This window comes from Hydra viridissima, unplaced genomic scaffold, assembly GCF_058129835.1.
Source record: "Hydra viridissima isolate aposymbiotic clone 2 unplaced genomic scaffold, HvirCarnegie_v1 scaffold_98, whole genome shotgun sequence".
Taxonomy (NCBI): Eukaryota; Metazoa; Cnidaria; class Hydrozoa; order Anthoathecata; family Hydridae; genus Hydra; species Hydra viridissima.
In genome coordinates, this window is record NW_028324368.1 from 12,434 (window position 1) to 30,560 (window position 18,127).

The window sequence follows — 18,127 nt, forward strand, 5'->3', positions numbered from 1 at the left end:
GACTTGAATACAGCGTTGGGTGCACATCAAGTTAGCCGATCAACAATTAGCAAGCTTATGAAGAAAAAACACCTCAATTCATACCTTGCAACAAAGAAGCCACTATTAAGTATCAAAGACCATTTCAAGCGAAGAAAATGGTGCAAAGAGAGAGCTGCATGGACTGTAGAGCAATGGAGAAAAGTAATTTTCTCGGACGAGTCAAATTTTGAAAATATTAATTGCAAGAAAAGGGTTGTCGTGAGGAGATACAATAATGAAAAATATAATCCTCGTTTTATCATGTCAAAAGTTCAAGAAGGAGGAGGTTCAATTGGCATTTGGGGCTGCATTGCTGGATCTAGCAATGTACTGGTGCATCTTTACACTGATCGCCTTAATCAACATTGATATAGAGGGATCTTAGAAGGTTATTTAAAGCCATCAATGGACGTTTTCAAGGCTGACTCTACCTGGCAATTTCAACAAGATAATGGTCCTTGCCACACAGCACGCTCAATAAAGCAATACATGGAAAAAAAACGGTTGAATCTAATGCCTTGGCCCGCTCGCTCACCTGATTTAAATGCTATTGAAAATCTTTGGAGTTGGATGGACTGCAAATTACAAAAAAGCAAACCCACTAACTTAGTGCAGCTCAAAACGCAAATCCAAGAGTTGTGGAACACCGTGCCACAAGAAATAATCAGAAAACTTATAGATTCTATGCCGCGTAGAGTCTTGGCATGCCTTAAAAACAAAGGTGGTCACATAAAATATTAAACTTTCTTAGAATCTTTGAAAAACTGTAAGTGCGCTAATACTTTTGCACGCTTAATTTCAGACATTTTTCCGAGTAGTCATTAAACTTCTAATTAACTCGTAAAAAAAAAAAGCAGGTTGACAATACTTGACATTATAATTAAATTTCATTGCTTTTACCTTTCATTTAAAAAAAAAGTTAGTTCAAAATTTAAATTACTTTACAATTTATATTGATTTGAAGTTGTCCATAATAAAAAAATTACGAGTGCGCTAATACTTTCTGGAAGTACTGTATATTAGGGTGGGGCATAAAACACCAAAGTCAATAAAAAAAATACCATAATAATTTTTCTGGTTCCTTTTGATATATATATTAAAAAATGTAACTTTTCTTTTTTATGGGTACCCCTATGGTTGGTCCCAGCAGTCTGAAAATTAGAAAATTTATAAATTTTGTAAATAATAAGGGGGGCAGGGTCACTTATAAATATTTTAAAGATTACTTAAGGGTTATTTTTGTAGCCTGATATATCTATTTTTAGATTATGTTTTGTTTTAATGCAAAAGATCATGGAAATGGTCAGCCCTACCCATTTAAATACATGTTTATATTTGGGAGGTAGGGGGGGGCATATATATTTTTTTTGTATGTATTTTAAATAAAAAATATTTTTAAATTTGCACTTATTTTTTAAAGAGTACAGACTCCTTTTAGCCAACCAGTATTTGTAACTGTGGTGTCAAAGAACAGACAATCAACATAGTCAAATAGCTCCCAGTCTTGTAAAGTTATTTTGATTGCTTTCCCAAGAGACTCAGCAGTGCCATCTTTCACAATTAAAATACCCAAAAGTTGGGATTTTGAGAGATCTGGTGAACTGATTAGTACAGCTACTCTTTCAACTTTTTCTTTACCAAGTTCTTTCGTTTCTAACATAATTTGAGTCAAAAGGCACAGAAAGACTTTTACCCTTGCCCAATGTAATAAAGTTGTCTTTAATATTACAGGCAGTTTTTCTTATACTTAATTTTTTCTGCCTCAAAATATATCGTTTAGAAATAGAAAAATCATCTGTCATTCCAGAACTATTATTTATATCTGCATCTTCTCTTCTAGTTCTTATATCTTTAGTTTTATCTTTCATAATAATACCTTCACAATTCTTTTGACTTACATCAAATACCTCCTCTAGCATTCTTGAAAACTGTTCTCTTTTTAAAACTAAGTTTGTACTTAAGCGGTTCCTGTGTTTGTTTAAATCTTTTCTCTTCTTTTCTAAGTCAATAATCTTGTCTCTAAAACAAATGTAGAAGAATGCATTAAAATTAATGTAGTTTATTATAAATATATAAACTTGTATGACTTTACAATTGTTACTTATATAACATAAATTTGAAATTGAATTAAACTAATAATTAAAATTATTTTAATTTTATAAAAACCTGATATGCTTCTCAGTATTAATAAAAGGAATTCCTGCTTTTTGCCATATTTTCTTCACCTAATAAACAACTCATGGTAAACATTTTTGGAGACAACTGCCTTTTTCAGTACATTGTGCAGTAAAGAAATCATCAAGAAGACATGAAGTTATACTAACTGAGGAAATGTTTGGAAAATCAGCTCTTAGCATAAGATGTTTGTAATGGTATCATTGCAATACAGTTTTTTTTAGTTGGCAATTCTGTATTAGGTATTGTTCCAATTCTTTTTCCAACAAGAAAAACTTCACGATGAGATAATTTTCCAAAACTATTGCTTGTTGACATAAATTTTATTAACACTAAGATAAAAATTTTAAAAATTATCGATTTTTTTAACTTAACCCTTCTCCCCCTACCTCCCAAATATAAACATTATGTATTTAAATAAGTAGGGCTGACCATTTCCATGATCTTTTGCATTAAAACAAAACATAATCTAAAAATAGATATATCAGGCTACAAAAATAACCCTTAAGTAATCTTTAAAATATTTATAAGTGACCCTGCCCCCCTTATTATTTACAAAATTTATAAATTTTCTAATTTTCAGACTGCTGGGACCAACCATAGGGGTACCCATAAAAAAGAAAAGTTACATTTTTTAATATATATATCAAAAGGAACCAGAAAAATTATTATGGTATTTTTTTTATTGACTTTGGTGTTTTATGCCCCACCCTAATATATATATATATATATAGCGTGTAAAAGTTTATAAACAGCTAAATTGTTTAAGTTTTTTTGTCATTACTTTTTGACTTTTCACTCAATATGAAATTTTCAACAATTGTTTCTATAATGTTATTACATAGTTTAATTTACTCAAACAATTGATAACTTGAAACGGAAGAGAGTAATTCAAGTTTCATTGAAAAATTAACCGTGCAAAAGTTTATAAACAATTCCATGTTATTAAGAAAATCAAAATTTCATTAAAAAAAATTTATTTATATTAAAATTAATTTACTGTAGATAATATTTAACTTAAATTGAATTTAAAGAAAAATAATGGGAAAGTTAAAGTAATTGTCAAGAGAAAAGAAACTTTTAATACGTACTGTTTGAAGGATTCCTTATAAGCAAAATTTTGAGCTTTATGATGTCAACAATTATATAAAGATCAAAAGACACTTGAAAACAAGCCTTGTCCAGGCAGACCAAAGATTACTACAGAACATCAAGATATAACTTTGGTAAGAAAATTTTAACAAGACATGCTGTAGAGAAGGAATCCTTATTTACTATTATTATACTAAGATTCCTGCAGATTTGCTGTCAAATTAAATTGCATTTTGAGCAATTATTATGTTGTTAAGTGCAGCATAGATGCTACAAAATTTCACCTGCATCAACATAAATTGTTTGGTCATCATCAAAAGTTTTTTCAATTTGAAAAAAATTCCTTCTTTGATTTGGCCTTCTCAAAACCTAGATTTAAATCCAATAGAACATCTTTGGGAACACTTCGATCATCAATTGAAAGGTGAAAAAGCAACCAACAAAAATAATTTATTCCAGGTGTTTTGGGATTGTTGGGCAAATATCCCCATAGATGTTGTTATCAACTTAGTTGACTCTATGTTGTTGCTGTTACGCAATGTTAAAATCTAGAGGCTATCCAACAGAACACTAATGTGGTGTGATTAAAAATTGTGGGGAATTAGAAATAATATCTTTTTTTTTTAATTTTTTCATTTGTTTATAAGCTTTTGCATGATTATGTTTTCAATAAAATTTGAATTTCTTCCTTCCATTAGAAATTTTTTTGAGTAAATTGTACTATGTAATCACACTATAGGAACAGTTTTATTTTTAAAACTTCACTCATATTCAGTGAAAAGTCAAGAAGTTATGATGAAAAAAACTTGAAAAATTAGCTGTTTATAAACTTTTGCACGCTACTGTATATATATATATATATATATATATATATATATATATATATATATATATATATATATATATATATATATATATATATATATATATATAAACTAAATAATTAGCTTGGTTTATATTACATTACTTAAAGTTTCACGCAATAGCGATCATCAGATGTTATAAACCGTAAAAAGACGTAACGACAAAAAATACGAAAAAAATACGAAAAAAGTGCTATGGAGTGTCTGCTATGATGGCATTAAAGTTTTTTATTAAAAATTTATTTTCATGGCGGCACTTTGATGTTAACTCGCTTCTTTTATTGAGCAAGCCTAGTTTCGACGTAATGATGTGGAACTTTTCAGTCAAGCACAAATTTGGCCTTCTCAAAACCTAGATTTAAATCCAATAGAACATCTTTGGGAACACTTCGATCATCAATTGAAAGGTGAAAAAGCAACCAACAAAAATAATTTATTCCAGGTGTTTTGGGATTGTTGGGCAAATATCCCCATAGATGTTGTTATCAACTTAGTTGACTCTATGTTGTTGCTGTTACGCAATGTTAAAATCTAGATAAATTGCCAGAGAATACGGGCTCAACACCACAGGACTATATAGAGATGATGGTCTCTGCTGCTTCTATAATATCAGCGGCCCTCAGTCAGAAAAAATAAAGAAAAATTTTGTTAACATTTTTAAAGATAAATTCAACCTTACTATCACTATTAGATCTAATTTAAAAATTGTAAACTTCCTCGATACCACACTCAATCTCCTTGACAGCACTTTTCAACCTTACAGAAAACCAGGAGATAACCCTATATATATTAACGTCAACTCCAATCACCCACCTAATATCATCAAATCAATACCGAAAATGATTTCTAACCGCATCAGCAATATATCTTCAAACAAAGAGGTTTTTAATGGAGCCGCACCGTTTTATAACAACGCTCTCAATTCCTGCGGATTTAAAGAAAAAAATTTTTTTCAATCAAAACATGCCAAAACGTGGTGCAAGATCTCGAAAACGAAACGTTATTTGGTTTAACCCTCCGTTCTCACTGAACGTTAGAACAAACGTAGCAAAGACATTTTTGGGTTTAATTGATAAATGCTTTCCGAAAGAACATAAATTCCACAAACTTTTTAACCGGAACACCGTAAAAGTTAGTTACAGCTGCCTCCCAAATGTTAAGAAAATTATTACTGCTCATAACAAAAGAATACTATCTTATACTATTGACAATAATAGCCAATCATGCAATTGCCGAGAAACCGCTACATGCCCACTAAATGGAAAATGCCTTAAGAAAAACCTTATTTATATTTGCAATGTAAAAACCCAGCAGCAAGAAAAGGGGCATTATTACATTGGTCTAACTGAAAAAACTTTTAAAGACAGATGGTATAAGCATAGGAATTCTTTTCGTTATGAAAGTAAAGCAAACTCCACGGAACTTTCTAAATTTGTATGGGAGTGTAAAAGTAAAGGTTTAGAACCCATCCTTACGTGGAACATTCTCGATCAGGCAGAACCATTTAAACCTGGTGGCAATCACTGTAATTTGTGCTTGACTGAAAAGTTCCACATCATTACGTCGAAACTAGGCTTGCTCAATAAAAGAAGCGAGTTAACATCAAAGTGCCGCCATGAAAATAAATTTTTAATAAAAAACTTTAATGCCATCATAGCAGACACTCCATAGCACTTTTTTCGTATTTTTTTCGTATTTTTTGTCGTTACGTCTTTTTACGGTTTATAACATCTGATGATCGCTATTGCGTGAAACTTTAAGTAATGTAATATAAACCAAGCTAATTATTTAGTTTGTATTATAGTAATAATATATTCGCTCTACTTATTCTACGCTGTATTGAGCACTCTTACTGGAAGTATTAACATAATTTCTACAATACTATATATATATATATATATATATATATATATATATATATATATATATATATATATACATATATATATATATATATATATATATATATATATATATATATATATATATATATATATATATATATATATATATATATATATACAAGCACATACATAAAATTTTTTCAGGGTATGCATAAAGATCCAGAAGTGGTTATTGAAATATTGGTTACTCGTACCAATGAAGTGAGTTATTCATTTTATTATTTGTTACTTCAATATTAATCTATAAAAAATTTACTATTTTATTTTTATCTGAAAGATATATGAGGATTGTTTGAATAAGCTGAGTAAAAGTTAATGATTTTTTTAAAAATTTTAGTCTAGTTTTTTATTTTTTTTAACTTCAAAAGTCTCTTTTTACTGACTGTATATGGTTGTTTCTTTTTAATTGGTTTATCTTTTTAGGAGCTTGAAAAAATAAGAAAAGTCTATGAACTTAGTAAGTGTCAATTAAAATACTTTAGTAGTCTTTTTGGTGAAAGATAAGCTTTGCTGTTAATTTAATTTTCTCTAAAGGATATAATGAGGAACTTCTTGATCACATTGAAGATGAAACTACTGGAGTTTTTCAGAAAATGCTTATGAAGTTAGCTACTGTAGGTCAATACATTTAATATATTTTTAGAATGGAACTTTTTAAATTAAATTTATTGAAAAGATTAAAGAACTAATTTTAAATGAATGCTAAAAGTAGGTTTTGTCCACAGAAAAAAACAAGGTGTGATTGTTCAAGTTCTTTAAAAGTAAGGTAATAAAAAATAAAAAAATCTATTAATCTGAGTCTATGTTGCTAGCTTAGTGCATATTGGTTGATGTTGGTAGCTATGTTAATTAACTGTTTCAGTTCTTACACCAATTTAAATTGTAATATTTTTAATAAAAATGTTATATAGCTGTATTAACAGGAAAACTGACTAAAGTTAACATTATTATTAGTTGTTAATAGTATTATTGTTCTTTTAGTTTTTTATGGGTCAGTTCTAAAACTTTTTTTTTTTCTGTCAAATATATTTTAAAAGATTTTTTCCTTAATGATGTTACATAAATTTAAAAAGACAATTTTCAGTAGTCGTAGTTTTTAATTTCTTTTAATAGCATGCTTTTTTTTCAACTGTGAATTTGACCATAAATTTTTATATTTTTCTAAGGGGCAAAGAGAATATCAATATGAGTGGATTAAAGAAGATGCTGCAAGAGAAGCAAGAGCTCTATCTGCTGTATGCTAATATAATATGAAGTTATATTATAAAATTTTTTTATTTTGAACATTTTGTATGCTTTTTCACAGTTTTAAATAGTGATGTTAATTTTTATGATGAATCTTTTTTTAAAGTATATAATACATAATCTATATTCAATTTTAGCTGCTGGATGCTGGTGGAGATTATTTAGATAAAAAAATTCGAGATGTGTTTTGTCGCTATCCTTTTCCTCTGTTGCATACAATTTTAACAGAGTATACTAAGGTATAACTGTTATATATATATATATATATATATATATATATATATATATATATATATATATATATATATATATATGTATGTATATATGTATATATATGTATGTATATATGTATATATAAATTAGTTTTAATTGGGCTACCCTTTAATCTGATATGGTTTGTGGTCAGGAAAATAAGTTCAAAATTGCAAGCTTAAATAATGGCTGCTCAAGAGACTCAAAGTTTTAAAAAAAATGGTGATAAAATAGTAAACTTTCTTATCACATAATATTGATTGATTATAAATGTTACAATTTATTTAAGTATTTTATACAATGTTTTATCAAAGTATTTACAACTTGTAATCACTTTCTATTCTGCTTTAAAGTTTTTCTTTAATGGAATGGTCATGTGATTTCTGTGATATTTAACAATCTGAAATATTAACTGCTGTTCAGCTTCATCAAGTGTTAATACATTATTGATGTCTGTTGCTAACTTAACAGCACGCTCAGTGCAGTCATTGGTGACTTTTGCTTGCTATTTTTTGCTTGGCAGTGAGATAGGTAGGACAGAAAACCCATGTATTAAATGTAAGAAAAATTGGATAAATTTTAAGCGCAGTGAACAGATTTATTGATCTTTGAGTGATAAAATCTGATAGAGTCTTTTCCTGAAAGTGTGCAACTAATTTTGAATCAACTCTTCTGAAATCAGAAATGTCCTCTCATTTTCTTAATTGCAATGTCTGCTATCTGTTTGTCAATAGCACCATAAGACTCAAGAGTTTAGAGTAGATAACATTTGTTGTATGGAGCATCAGAACTGTTTGGAACTTTAAGCCAGACTTTCACATAAATGGTGATAATTAAAAGACAGATACAACAAAGACCCTGTAGTTCATATACTGTAAGTTTGAATTGTCTACAGAACAAATAGATTTTAAGACAGTATATTCCTTTTGCCATCCACCTGGCACGATGATAGGCTCCTGGAGGGCTGAATTGAATTACATCATTATTTTCACCCAGTGTGATTAGTGTCAGTTGGATGAGCTCCAGTTAATCCTTTTGTGGTTGAATGCTTTTGGAGAGAGTTGATTCCTAAGGAATTCTAACATATTTTCTTCATCTGGTTTAGCCATACACATTCAACAACTGTAAGTTCAGATTTAACTTCATTGTCAGGAGCCTCAATTGTACTGAATTGGATAGCGTCAATAAGTTTCCAATGTTCTTTGAACCGACTAAATATCCCAATCTGTGGACCTGAAGTACTCCAATCTGTGGATCTGAAATATTCCAATCTGTGGACCTGAAATATTCCAATCTGTGAGACTGGAAAAACTGGTCAAATACTGCAGCCAAAACAATTTCAAGGATATGATGACTGCAGGATAAAAACAGTAAATATTTGTTATATGTTTTTTGAATGATAGTAATTGCACCAGCGTGAACATTATTGTTGGAATTTGTGTCAAAACAAAGACCTGCCAGCCAATCTGGAACATCTTTCCATTTTTTCAACACTTCAACAACTGAGTTTCCCATAAGCTGACTAGTACTTAAAGAAAGTTTAGGAATTGCTAATAGTTTTTCAACATTTACATCTGATATAATAATTGGCATCCTGTCAGCCAGGTTTCCATATGTGTCTAATAGAATTTCATTGTAAAAATGGGCAATTAGGGGTGTATTTGGCACAAAAGTTTCTTAAATATTTTGGTCTATTGATTTTCTAAGTGTTTCTTGAGCTCTGTATATTGAGCTTGCAGATAGTGTCATATCTTTAATGTCAATGCTAAGAGTTTTAAGGACTGGCACAACAATGTGCATAGCCTGTGCCAATGTAGTTTTTGTATGATCAAGACTAGCGATAAAAAATGAATTATCAATAACACTATGTGGCTTTGGTGCTAACTTTTTGTTTTGTTTAGCTAGAGTTTGAATAAGATGGTTTTCTAATAAAATGGTTTTTTTAGTCTTTTATTGGTGATACTTGCTAATTAACAGCTCTTCATCATCAGTTTCTTCATATTCTGAAACTGAAATATGTTCAACCAATCTGGTCTTAGTATATTTTTTTACTTCAGTTGCTTTTTTTTTGTGATGCTCTTCTTGGAAATGTCAACACACTCATTTTTGTTCATGTTCTTTAAATTCTAAATCTTCTGTGCCCATTACCATTTTCCTTTTTTCTCTTTGGTCTTGTGGAAAATTTATGTCTTGTTGAATTTTTATAAGTCTGTCACAATCTGCATGGGCCCCACATCAAACAGCTTATTAAATTTGTTCATCAAATCAGTTTCCAATTTTAACTGTCTTTCAGCTCTGCCAGACTTTTTCCCAAATTTAACATAAGAGTTATACAATACTTTTAGTTTAGCAATACCATTCCTTTTTTGTGTTGTTGGAACATTGGTAATAAATCAAATTTGTAAAACCCCATCAATAATGTTGGAACAGCTTTGTGAAAGATCCATTTTGTTTGTCTTTAAGTCATAAAAGAGGCGTCATAGGACAAGACTAACTGTGAGCTAACAGCTTGAACAACTTAGTTTATCTAGAACTGGTAATTGATGACCAACTAGCCTCACATTAGTGTCACATCTTGTTTTAATAACCTTTTTCTTTGACATTTTGACTTTGATTCAGTTATTGCTAAATATTATTATTTCACTAAAAATGAAAATTATATATAACATACATATTCACATAAAAATGTAAATATTCAGTCACTACTAAGCAAATTTATTGAAACTTAGATGAATTGTCTTTGTTTGCCCAATGAGTACCTAGATCCAATTAAAACCAACACAATTGTAAACAAAAGTAAAATGAACACTATGCAATATGCTAATGAGTTATTTTATCAAATTTAGTAGATTAATAGGCAAAAGCAGAAAAGTAAAGTGAATTGAGCTGTCACATAATATGTGTGTGTGTGTACAGCATGTGACAAAATTATTCATACCCCAAGCATATTACTAAACTTTGTTTTCATACTCTAATGTGTTATTTTTTATTGCTATGAAAAAATAAATATGTGTAAACATGATAATAAAGAATAATTCTGTGTTGATAATTATGATGCTAAGTTATTATGTTTGGTTGTATTTAGCATATAACATAAAAAGTGCAATTTAAAATGCGGCATAAGTATTCATACTTATTGAATTATTTATTGCTGTAAGTTTATGTAAGCTGTATGTATGTATGTATGTATGTATGTATGTATGTATGTATGTATGTATGTATGTATGTATGTATGTATGTATGTATGTATGTATGTATGTATGTATGTAGGTATCTATGTATCTATGTATCTATGTATCTATGTATATATGTAAACATATATCTCTACAATATTTAATATAATTGTGATTATTTAAATATAATTAACTTTAGCTTAACTTTAGCTTATTTCCTGTTTGAATTGTTTTTTTAAAATAGTTTAGAGATCGTGATATAGAAGTGGATATTGTTAAAGTTCTGAAGGGCAACTTTTGTCGTTGTGTTCTTGCAATAAGTATGAACTTAATTTTTTTTTTGTTTGTTTAAATTTTCACAATTTTCTCATCTATATAGTCACAATATTTCAAGCAATAAAGTCTATTTTAGATTTTTTTGAATTTTCATAAATTGCTATCAATATTATTAACATCAAAATTATTGTCAAATTTTTCATCATCATCACTATTATCAAATTATTTTATTATTATAACATAAACTATAGGCTATTATTGCTTTTTTAAGTCAGTCTAGATTGCCGACCTCTCTTCCATTAACTGGAAGTGCACAAAACACTGCACTTAAGTAAAGCACTTAAATATGTAGAGGAATTAATTAATAAAAGCTCTAAGTATCAATTAATTAAAAAGTTAACCAGCAATAAATCAAATTTTGAAAAACTTTGTGACTTAGATTTAATTTTAATTTTTTAAGCACTTAGCCTTTGTGACTTTAAATGTAAATACATTTGCTAACTTTAATTAACAAATAAATTTTAAACTTTGCTGCAACTAAAGGAATTCAACTTTTAGTCACTACTTTTCTGCCTTTCCAAACTTGAAAACCTTTTCAATGTAATCTTTTAGTTGAATTAAAGCATAGAGTTCTTTATTTGTTTTTAGTTCAATTCATCCAAAACCCACCAAATTATTTTGTTCAAAAAATTCACAAGTCTCATTATGGTGCAGTTGATGATGACAGGACATTGTGTCGAATTATAGTTTCTAGGGCTGAGGTAAAAATTCATCATTTAAATATTTTAGTGCTTCTTGTTGTTCTTTCCAAAACAAACAATGGCTTGTCATTTAAACTATGTTGTTAATTTATCTGATTAATTTTTTTTTTTTTATTGTTTTCTATGTTATTAGTTTAAAGTTGTTAATAAAATGTCATTTACATATTTGATTTTTTTAAATTCTTGTTTCTTTTCCAATGCTTAGAATGATTTGGCCATGATAAAACAACTTTTTTTTTTGCGTTTCGGAATTGAGATGTTTGACTACATTGAACAAGTGTGTCATAGTCCTATAAAAGGTCTTGTGTTACGCTTGATTGGAAGTAAGTTGTTGCACAATAATTGATAACAGATGTATCATTCAAATCAAAAGAACATTTCTTATTACAAGTTACATATTTGTCAAAAAAAAAATTTTTTCCTTGTGTTGTATGCATTTATCATTTTTGTTCTCTATTTTAAGAAATTTTAATCTTTTACACCTCAGAATTTTACATTTAGATTTATTTTCTCGTGAAGAAAAAGAGATGGTAAGATTGTATTGTAAATAAGTTGGTAAACTATTTAAGGTTGTTGTGTTTATTACACAATAATAATGTCATGCAATTATGATTATATTTTATGTGAATATTTTTAATCTGTGATAATATTTTATACGTTCAAAAAAAAAAAAAAAAAAAAGTAAGGTAATAAATAACTGTTATTAGTGGCAGTAATATTGCTGCATGTCATTTTATTTGCAAATGCAGTAGTCTAACGGACAACTAGCTAAACTGTCTCAGGATGCACACTGCTCATTCCAAATGACTTTTAACTTGACTCATATAAATATTGTTTCTATGTAAAATACCGATTCTATATAAAAATTGTTTCTATATAAATAATCTTTTTTACATAAAAAATCATTTTTACATAAAATATCATTTTTACATGAATTATTGTTTTTACATGAATTATTGTTTTTACATGAATTATTGTTTTTACATGAATTATTGTTTTTACATAAAAAAAATCGTTTCTATATGATTGTTAAAGAAATTGGCATTTCTTTTTTCTTTTGCCCATTCGTTTACTTATTATGGAATATTGTTACAGAGGATATCAAATAGTTTGCCACCGATTTGGGCTGAAGATGGGAACATTCAGCTTGATCAAAGACTTACTTTTCCAGATATTATAAAGATCATTTTACGAAAAACAAAAGTTGTGAACAAGTTTGTTAAGATACTAATTGCTAAGAGAGAGGTTAAAACCTTTTTTTATTTTTTTATTTTTTTATTTTTTAGAGTTTTTGATGATTTCAATAATTTTTTGTTATTAATCATTTTTTATTTGTTTGATAGAGAATGCGATTAAAAGAAAATGAAGAAGAAAGTAGTGAAGATTCTGGTGAAGAAAACGAGAATGTGAAAGATGAAGAGAGTGACACAGAGAAAGTTGCAGCAGATATGGATAGTGAAGAAGAAGAGAGAAGAGAGGCTCAAGAAGCTCAGAGACAATTGCGAAATGGGTTAAAAAACATGTCTTTTGGAGAAAATGAAGGTAGTGGGGAAGGAGACTTTAAATCTGTGTTTCACTCAATATCATTTGCACAAGCTTCCAGGGGTATTGTCTTATTACTTGAGATTTATGGGATTGTTCTGATTAAAATATTATGAACTTTATGGGATTATTCTCAATAAAATATTGTTTAGATGAAAAATAATTATTGTAATATTTTGTGTCAATCTGCCATGTTGCGTTTTATCGAGTGTGAGTATGGATTATTTTTTTATTTTAAGGTATTTTAAAGAAAACTGAACCTGAAGTAGAGACTAACGAAAACCCTGAACTATTGGTCACACTTGAAGATGATCTCGGAAAGCATTCTAGTTCTAGTCATAAGACGGCAAATCTAAATGGTCCTGTTATTGACCCTTCATTTATTGGCCGAGAAAATAGGAGGGGATTAAAGAAACTGAAACCAAAAAAGGTTGTAGTTTTTGTTTTTTTTGGTTTTGTTTCTTATTTTTCGCATTCTTTTAAAACAATTTTTTTGAACTTGTAATTACATTGCGCTGAAGCAATCGTGTCAAGCGGTAGAATCACTCCATCACATGCTCGATTGGCTTGATGCTTTCTTGCAGCGAACACTAAGTTGCAATTATAAATCTTCTCTTCCATAAAAACTCTCCTCTATAAATTTCCGGAAATCTTCAAAAAAATACGATCAATGTCCAATGCCGCAATCTGCTTGTAGCGAACTAAGGTGGTTGCGGAGATGCAAGACGTCAAGTTGACAATTTCCTATCATGTCTTGTTGCAAACTGATGTTTAGTCTACGATGGTTTGGGAGTAGAAGTCAAAAGATGCAAAGAAAATCGAGAATGTGCTGCTGCATGCTTTTTCTTTAGATGCCTACGCAGCATATAGTTGTTTACAAAGCGGAAGATAAGTGGTGAGGAGCAAGTGAATGTTTTTTGACGGATATGAAACGTTTGGCGTGTAAATTTTTTGGGGAGGAGTGTAAATATATTGCGTGGAAGCAATCGTGCAGAGTGGTAGAAAAAATTGTTGTTACGTTGTTTTCTTGTGTTAATGGCTTTTAACTATAAATGTTTTTAAAGATAATTTGAGGTTTCTCAGGAAATACTAATTGCATTTGAATAAAACCAACTCTATTTTAAAACTGGATTATCTGAATCTTCTTACATTTTAATAAATTTATCTTACACATTAATGACTGTTTCTACATAGTCATGGAACCTGGTGCAGTTATTGATAATTGCTTTCTTTGACAAGGCCTTGAATTCTTTCTTGGTTCTGGTAACTAACTCCCCTTGGTATTGCATGGGGACTTGTTGGTCTGTCTTTCAATTGTGCTTTATACAAAAATGTCCGTAGGATTTAAGTTCGGTGAGTTTAGGAGCCAAACATAACGATTAATATAGTCACATGCAGACTGCAAGCAGTGTGATTTAAATTTGTAAAAGAGAATTTTTATGGAAGAGAAGATTTAAAATTGCAACTTTGTATTCTCTGCGAGAAAGCGGCGGAACTTCACTCTTTTAAGTATACGTGTTTCATATTTATATTTTTAGTTCCGAGGGACTGTAAAAGGTATTTCGATGAACAATTTTGACGCCTTAAAAGATGCGCAGGCTGTTGGAAAGTCAATGCTGCAAAAAAGTAAATTACTTATTATTATAGAAATTGATTATATATATATATATATATATATATATATATATATATATATATATATATATATATATATATATATATATATATATATATATATATATATATATATATAGTAGTTATTTGTTTCTATTTGTAAAGATAGGAATACTGAAAAAATCCTGCAGTTTTTAGCATCTCGGAATAATGCACAAAGACAATTGATCATTCGAGAATTTTTTAGACGATACCGAAGGGTATAATTTTTTTGTGTATTTGTAATTTCTTTTAAAAATCTTGCTCAGTAGAGCTTAGCAAAGTTTTATTAAGGATTGGTTTTTAACAAACAATGATAAATAAATTATCAATTTCTATATCAGTTTTTTAAGGTATATCGAATTTTCTGAAGTTTATAAAAGTTAGTGAACGGAAACGTTCGACTTCATTATCGGTTTCGACCGAAAACCGAAAATTCTGTTTCAGCAACATTCGACTTGTTCATATTCGGTGGGAGTTTTGGTTCAAAATCACCATAATGAAGCGAAATTTTGATAAGGATATTTTGTTTAAGTTTACATTCTGTGGTCTGACCTAACAAAGTCCTAATTTAAGAAATGACAAATTTTGTATATATGATATAAACATTTGGGGAAAATAACTAAATTTTTTTATCTAAATGTTTATTTTATAAAAACGAAATTTGTCATTTATTAAATTAGGACTTTTTTAAAGCATTGGACTTTGCTAGGTCACACCACGGTAACTTGTTTTAAATTAGATATGGGATCATTAAGATTTTCTTATTAAAATTGGGATTTTAATTTTAGTTTTTCTTTTTTTTTGGCGTGGGGGCATATTTAGTTTTTAATTATAACAGTTGTAATTTTAATTAAAAACCACGTTACGTAGTTAATTCAAGTTGTTAGTCTCAAATCATTCTTCAAGTGAACTTCAAATGTTTAAATGTTTATGCGTCTAAATCAGCAAAGCTTTTGTTTTTACAAGTATATATTTATACAATTTAAAATTTGTTACAGAAATAAGTTTAAGATTTTTAATTGAATAGCGTTTCTGCGCCATGTCTTAAAGGGTTGAAAAAAAATAACAAGGTATATATGCGATTTATTTCAAATGACTGACATACAAGTTAGTCCTTCATTTGTAATTCGTTTAAAGCCAAAAAATCAAATGCCGAAGCTTAAGTTTTATTGCAATTTCCAGGACCTTGTCGACGATATCCGAATGCTTGCTCCCCAGCACGAAGACATAGTCTTGGCATTATTGCTATCCAATCAAATTTATGATGCGGCATCTCTGTACAGCGCTCTCAAGGTTTTTCTCATTTAATTTTTCTTTTAGCAGTAATGTGTGCAAGAAAAGTATAATTATAATCAGTTTCCGGCTATGGGTCTGGTTTCATTGCTTATTGGGGTTATCTTTCGATTTGCAATATTTTAAATATTTATCTTACAATAGTTAAATATATACTTTTTGTTCCAGAATGAAGATTTGACCATAAAAATCGATGTTTTGATTGAAATACTTTGTACGCGCCAAAATGATGTAAGGTTTTATTTTATTAAAGTCCCATCGCAGATAGTGTGGTATGTTCATGTATGCTGATTCGTCGCTTTTTTGTGGATAAAACTAGCAATTGAGGAGTTGTAGTTAGCGCGCGTGTTAGATTTTGTTTTATCTTCATGTTTTTTAAATTCTTTTATAGGAAATAGCAATCATTAAGAGAGCATTTAATGGAAGTAAGTAAAGAACTTGATATTATAGTATCGTAGTTACCAAACCTCTCTCTTACTTAATACGATATTTAAAGTTTTTTTTTTTTTCCCCCAGTATTTAACTTGAGTTTGCAAGAAGAAATTGAAAAGATTACTTGCGGCTATTTTAAAAAATTGATGTGTGCTATTGTTGAGGTTAGTTATTTTTTTTGAATGAAAATTCAAACAGGCGAAATTTTTATTTTTTTCTCAACATCTCTAATTTTTACTACTAATATATCAAACTATTATATAACAAATAGAACTTAACAAAACATGAAATTATATTTTAAAAATTATTAGCTGTTTAAATTGAAATTCTGTAACTTGTAAGTATTTTTAAAAAACATGAACTTTGATGTTTTAATTTTAGTGTCAAAGAGAGGAAAATGATGAAGTTGATTATACCCTAGCAAAGAAGGATTCGCAAACTCTTTACGAGGTATAGAACATCTATGAAATACACAAAAGATTATGGTAAAAAAGTAACAAACTTGTTCCTTCAATTTAATTTTTTTGTTTAGACAATGCTACGCAGACCGACTAACCACGAGTTCTTCATCGACTTATTCGCAACAAGAAGCCTTCCTCACATCGAATTAGTCTGTGATCTTCTTACTGACGTAAGTAACAATACTTGATTTTTAACAAGTTGCCTTTTAGTAACCCAAATACTTATTGATCAACTTCTCGATAGTTTCTTAAGAGTTACTTTTTTCTAGATGACGAACGCGGACATACTTGAAAAATTAGATGAAGTTATACAAGGAATTTTCTTGGAGGCTATTACAGCCATTAGTTAGTGAAAGCATATTTCTTGAACTTTATAAATTTTATAGGAAAGTTTCGTCCTATTTAAAGTTTAAATCCTTTTTTTTTATTTTTTATTTTATTAAAGTTTGCAATATACGTGATCCGCCTATGTTTTTTTCGGAACGTATCTATCGAGCAATAGCTTATGACCCTCCAGACTATTCTATGCTTATTCGATGCATAATTTCACGATCAGAGGTTTGAGATTCTACATATACTTCTTTGTTCAAATATCTTTACTTTTTAACAGTACAATTACACGCTCGCAAGTTTATTAAGTTGCATTTTAAAATATTTCTTCTGGCCATTTAGATTGATTTACAAGTTGTTAAAGCGGTGTACCGGCGGACGTATGGGACAACTATATACGCTATGGTTGATCAAGCTGGGGATTTGAAATCTAAAAAAATTCTTCTGGATATTGTTAAAAAATAATTATCTTAAAATACTTTGATATTACTTTTTATTATATTGCTAAAATTAAAATAACTTTTTTAAAAACATTCTGCAGAAGCATATGTAACTAATTTTCCATTTTTTGAATAGTTTTAATCTTGTATATAGCATGTATATAGCAGTTATGTATAAATGCTTCTATCCACAAAATCTTATTTTGCCGAG

The 18,127-nt window shown here is 29.0% G+C and overlaps 2 protein-coding genes and 1 pseudogene across 2 annotated transcripts in view; 1 reads left to right on the plus strand and 2 right to left on the minus strand.

Moving 5' to 3' along the window:
* Positions 1–18,112, plus strand: part of LOC145183096 (annexin A6-like) — a gene marked incomplete at its 5' end in the record, with an annotated part of 30,399 nt that extends 12,287 nt beyond the window's left edge. Inside the window, 23 exons of the mRNA XM_090075997.1 lie at positions 6,200–6,256; positions 6,479–6,512; positions 6,590–6,669; positions 7,222–7,290; positions 7,438–7,539; positions 10,970–11,045; positions 11,650–11,762; positions 11,968–12,085; positions 12,264–12,292; positions 12,858–13,007; positions 13,106–13,367; positions 13,544–13,734; positions 14,843–14,930; positions 15,084–15,178; positions 16,143–16,253; positions 16,422–16,484; positions 16,645–16,678; positions 16,770–16,849; positions 17,067–17,135; positions 17,218–17,316; positions 17,416–17,491; positions 17,592–17,704; positions 17,819–18,112. Of these exons, the coding sequence (XP_089932123.1) occupies positions 6,200–6,256; positions 6,479–6,512; positions 6,590–6,669; positions 7,222–7,290; positions 7,438–7,539; positions 10,970–11,045; positions 11,650–11,762; positions 11,968–12,085; positions 12,264–12,292; positions 12,858–13,007; positions 13,106–13,367; positions 13,544–13,734; positions 14,843–14,930; positions 15,084–15,178; positions 16,143–16,253; positions 16,422–16,484; positions 16,645–16,678; positions 16,770–16,849; positions 17,067–17,135; positions 17,218–17,316; positions 17,416–17,491; positions 17,592–17,704; positions 17,819–17,941 (2,232 nt within the window). The remainder of the gene's footprint in view (positions 1–6,199; positions 6,257–6,478; positions 6,513–6,589; positions 6,670–7,221; positions 7,291–7,437; positions 7,540–10,969; positions 11,046–11,649; positions 11,763–11,967; positions 12,086–12,263; positions 12,293–12,857; positions 13,008–13,105; positions 13,368–13,543; positions 13,735–14,842; positions 14,931–15,083; positions 15,179–16,142; positions 16,254–16,421; positions 16,485–16,644; positions 16,679–16,769; positions 16,850–17,066; positions 17,136–17,217; positions 17,317–17,415; positions 17,492–17,591; positions 17,705–17,818) is intronic.
* On the minus strand, positions 1,436–1,696 carry LOC149875934 (uncharacterized). Its single transcript, XM_090076015.1, has one exon. It carries the CDS (start codon positions 1,679–1,681, stop codon positions 1,436–1,438), a length of 246 nt encoding a protein of 81 aa, XP_089932141.1. The 5' UTR covers positions 1,682–1,696.
* On the minus strand, positions 1,711–2,514 carry LOC149875935 (uncharacterized; annotated as a pseudogene).
* Positions 18,113–18,127: the final 15 nt, after the last annotated feature.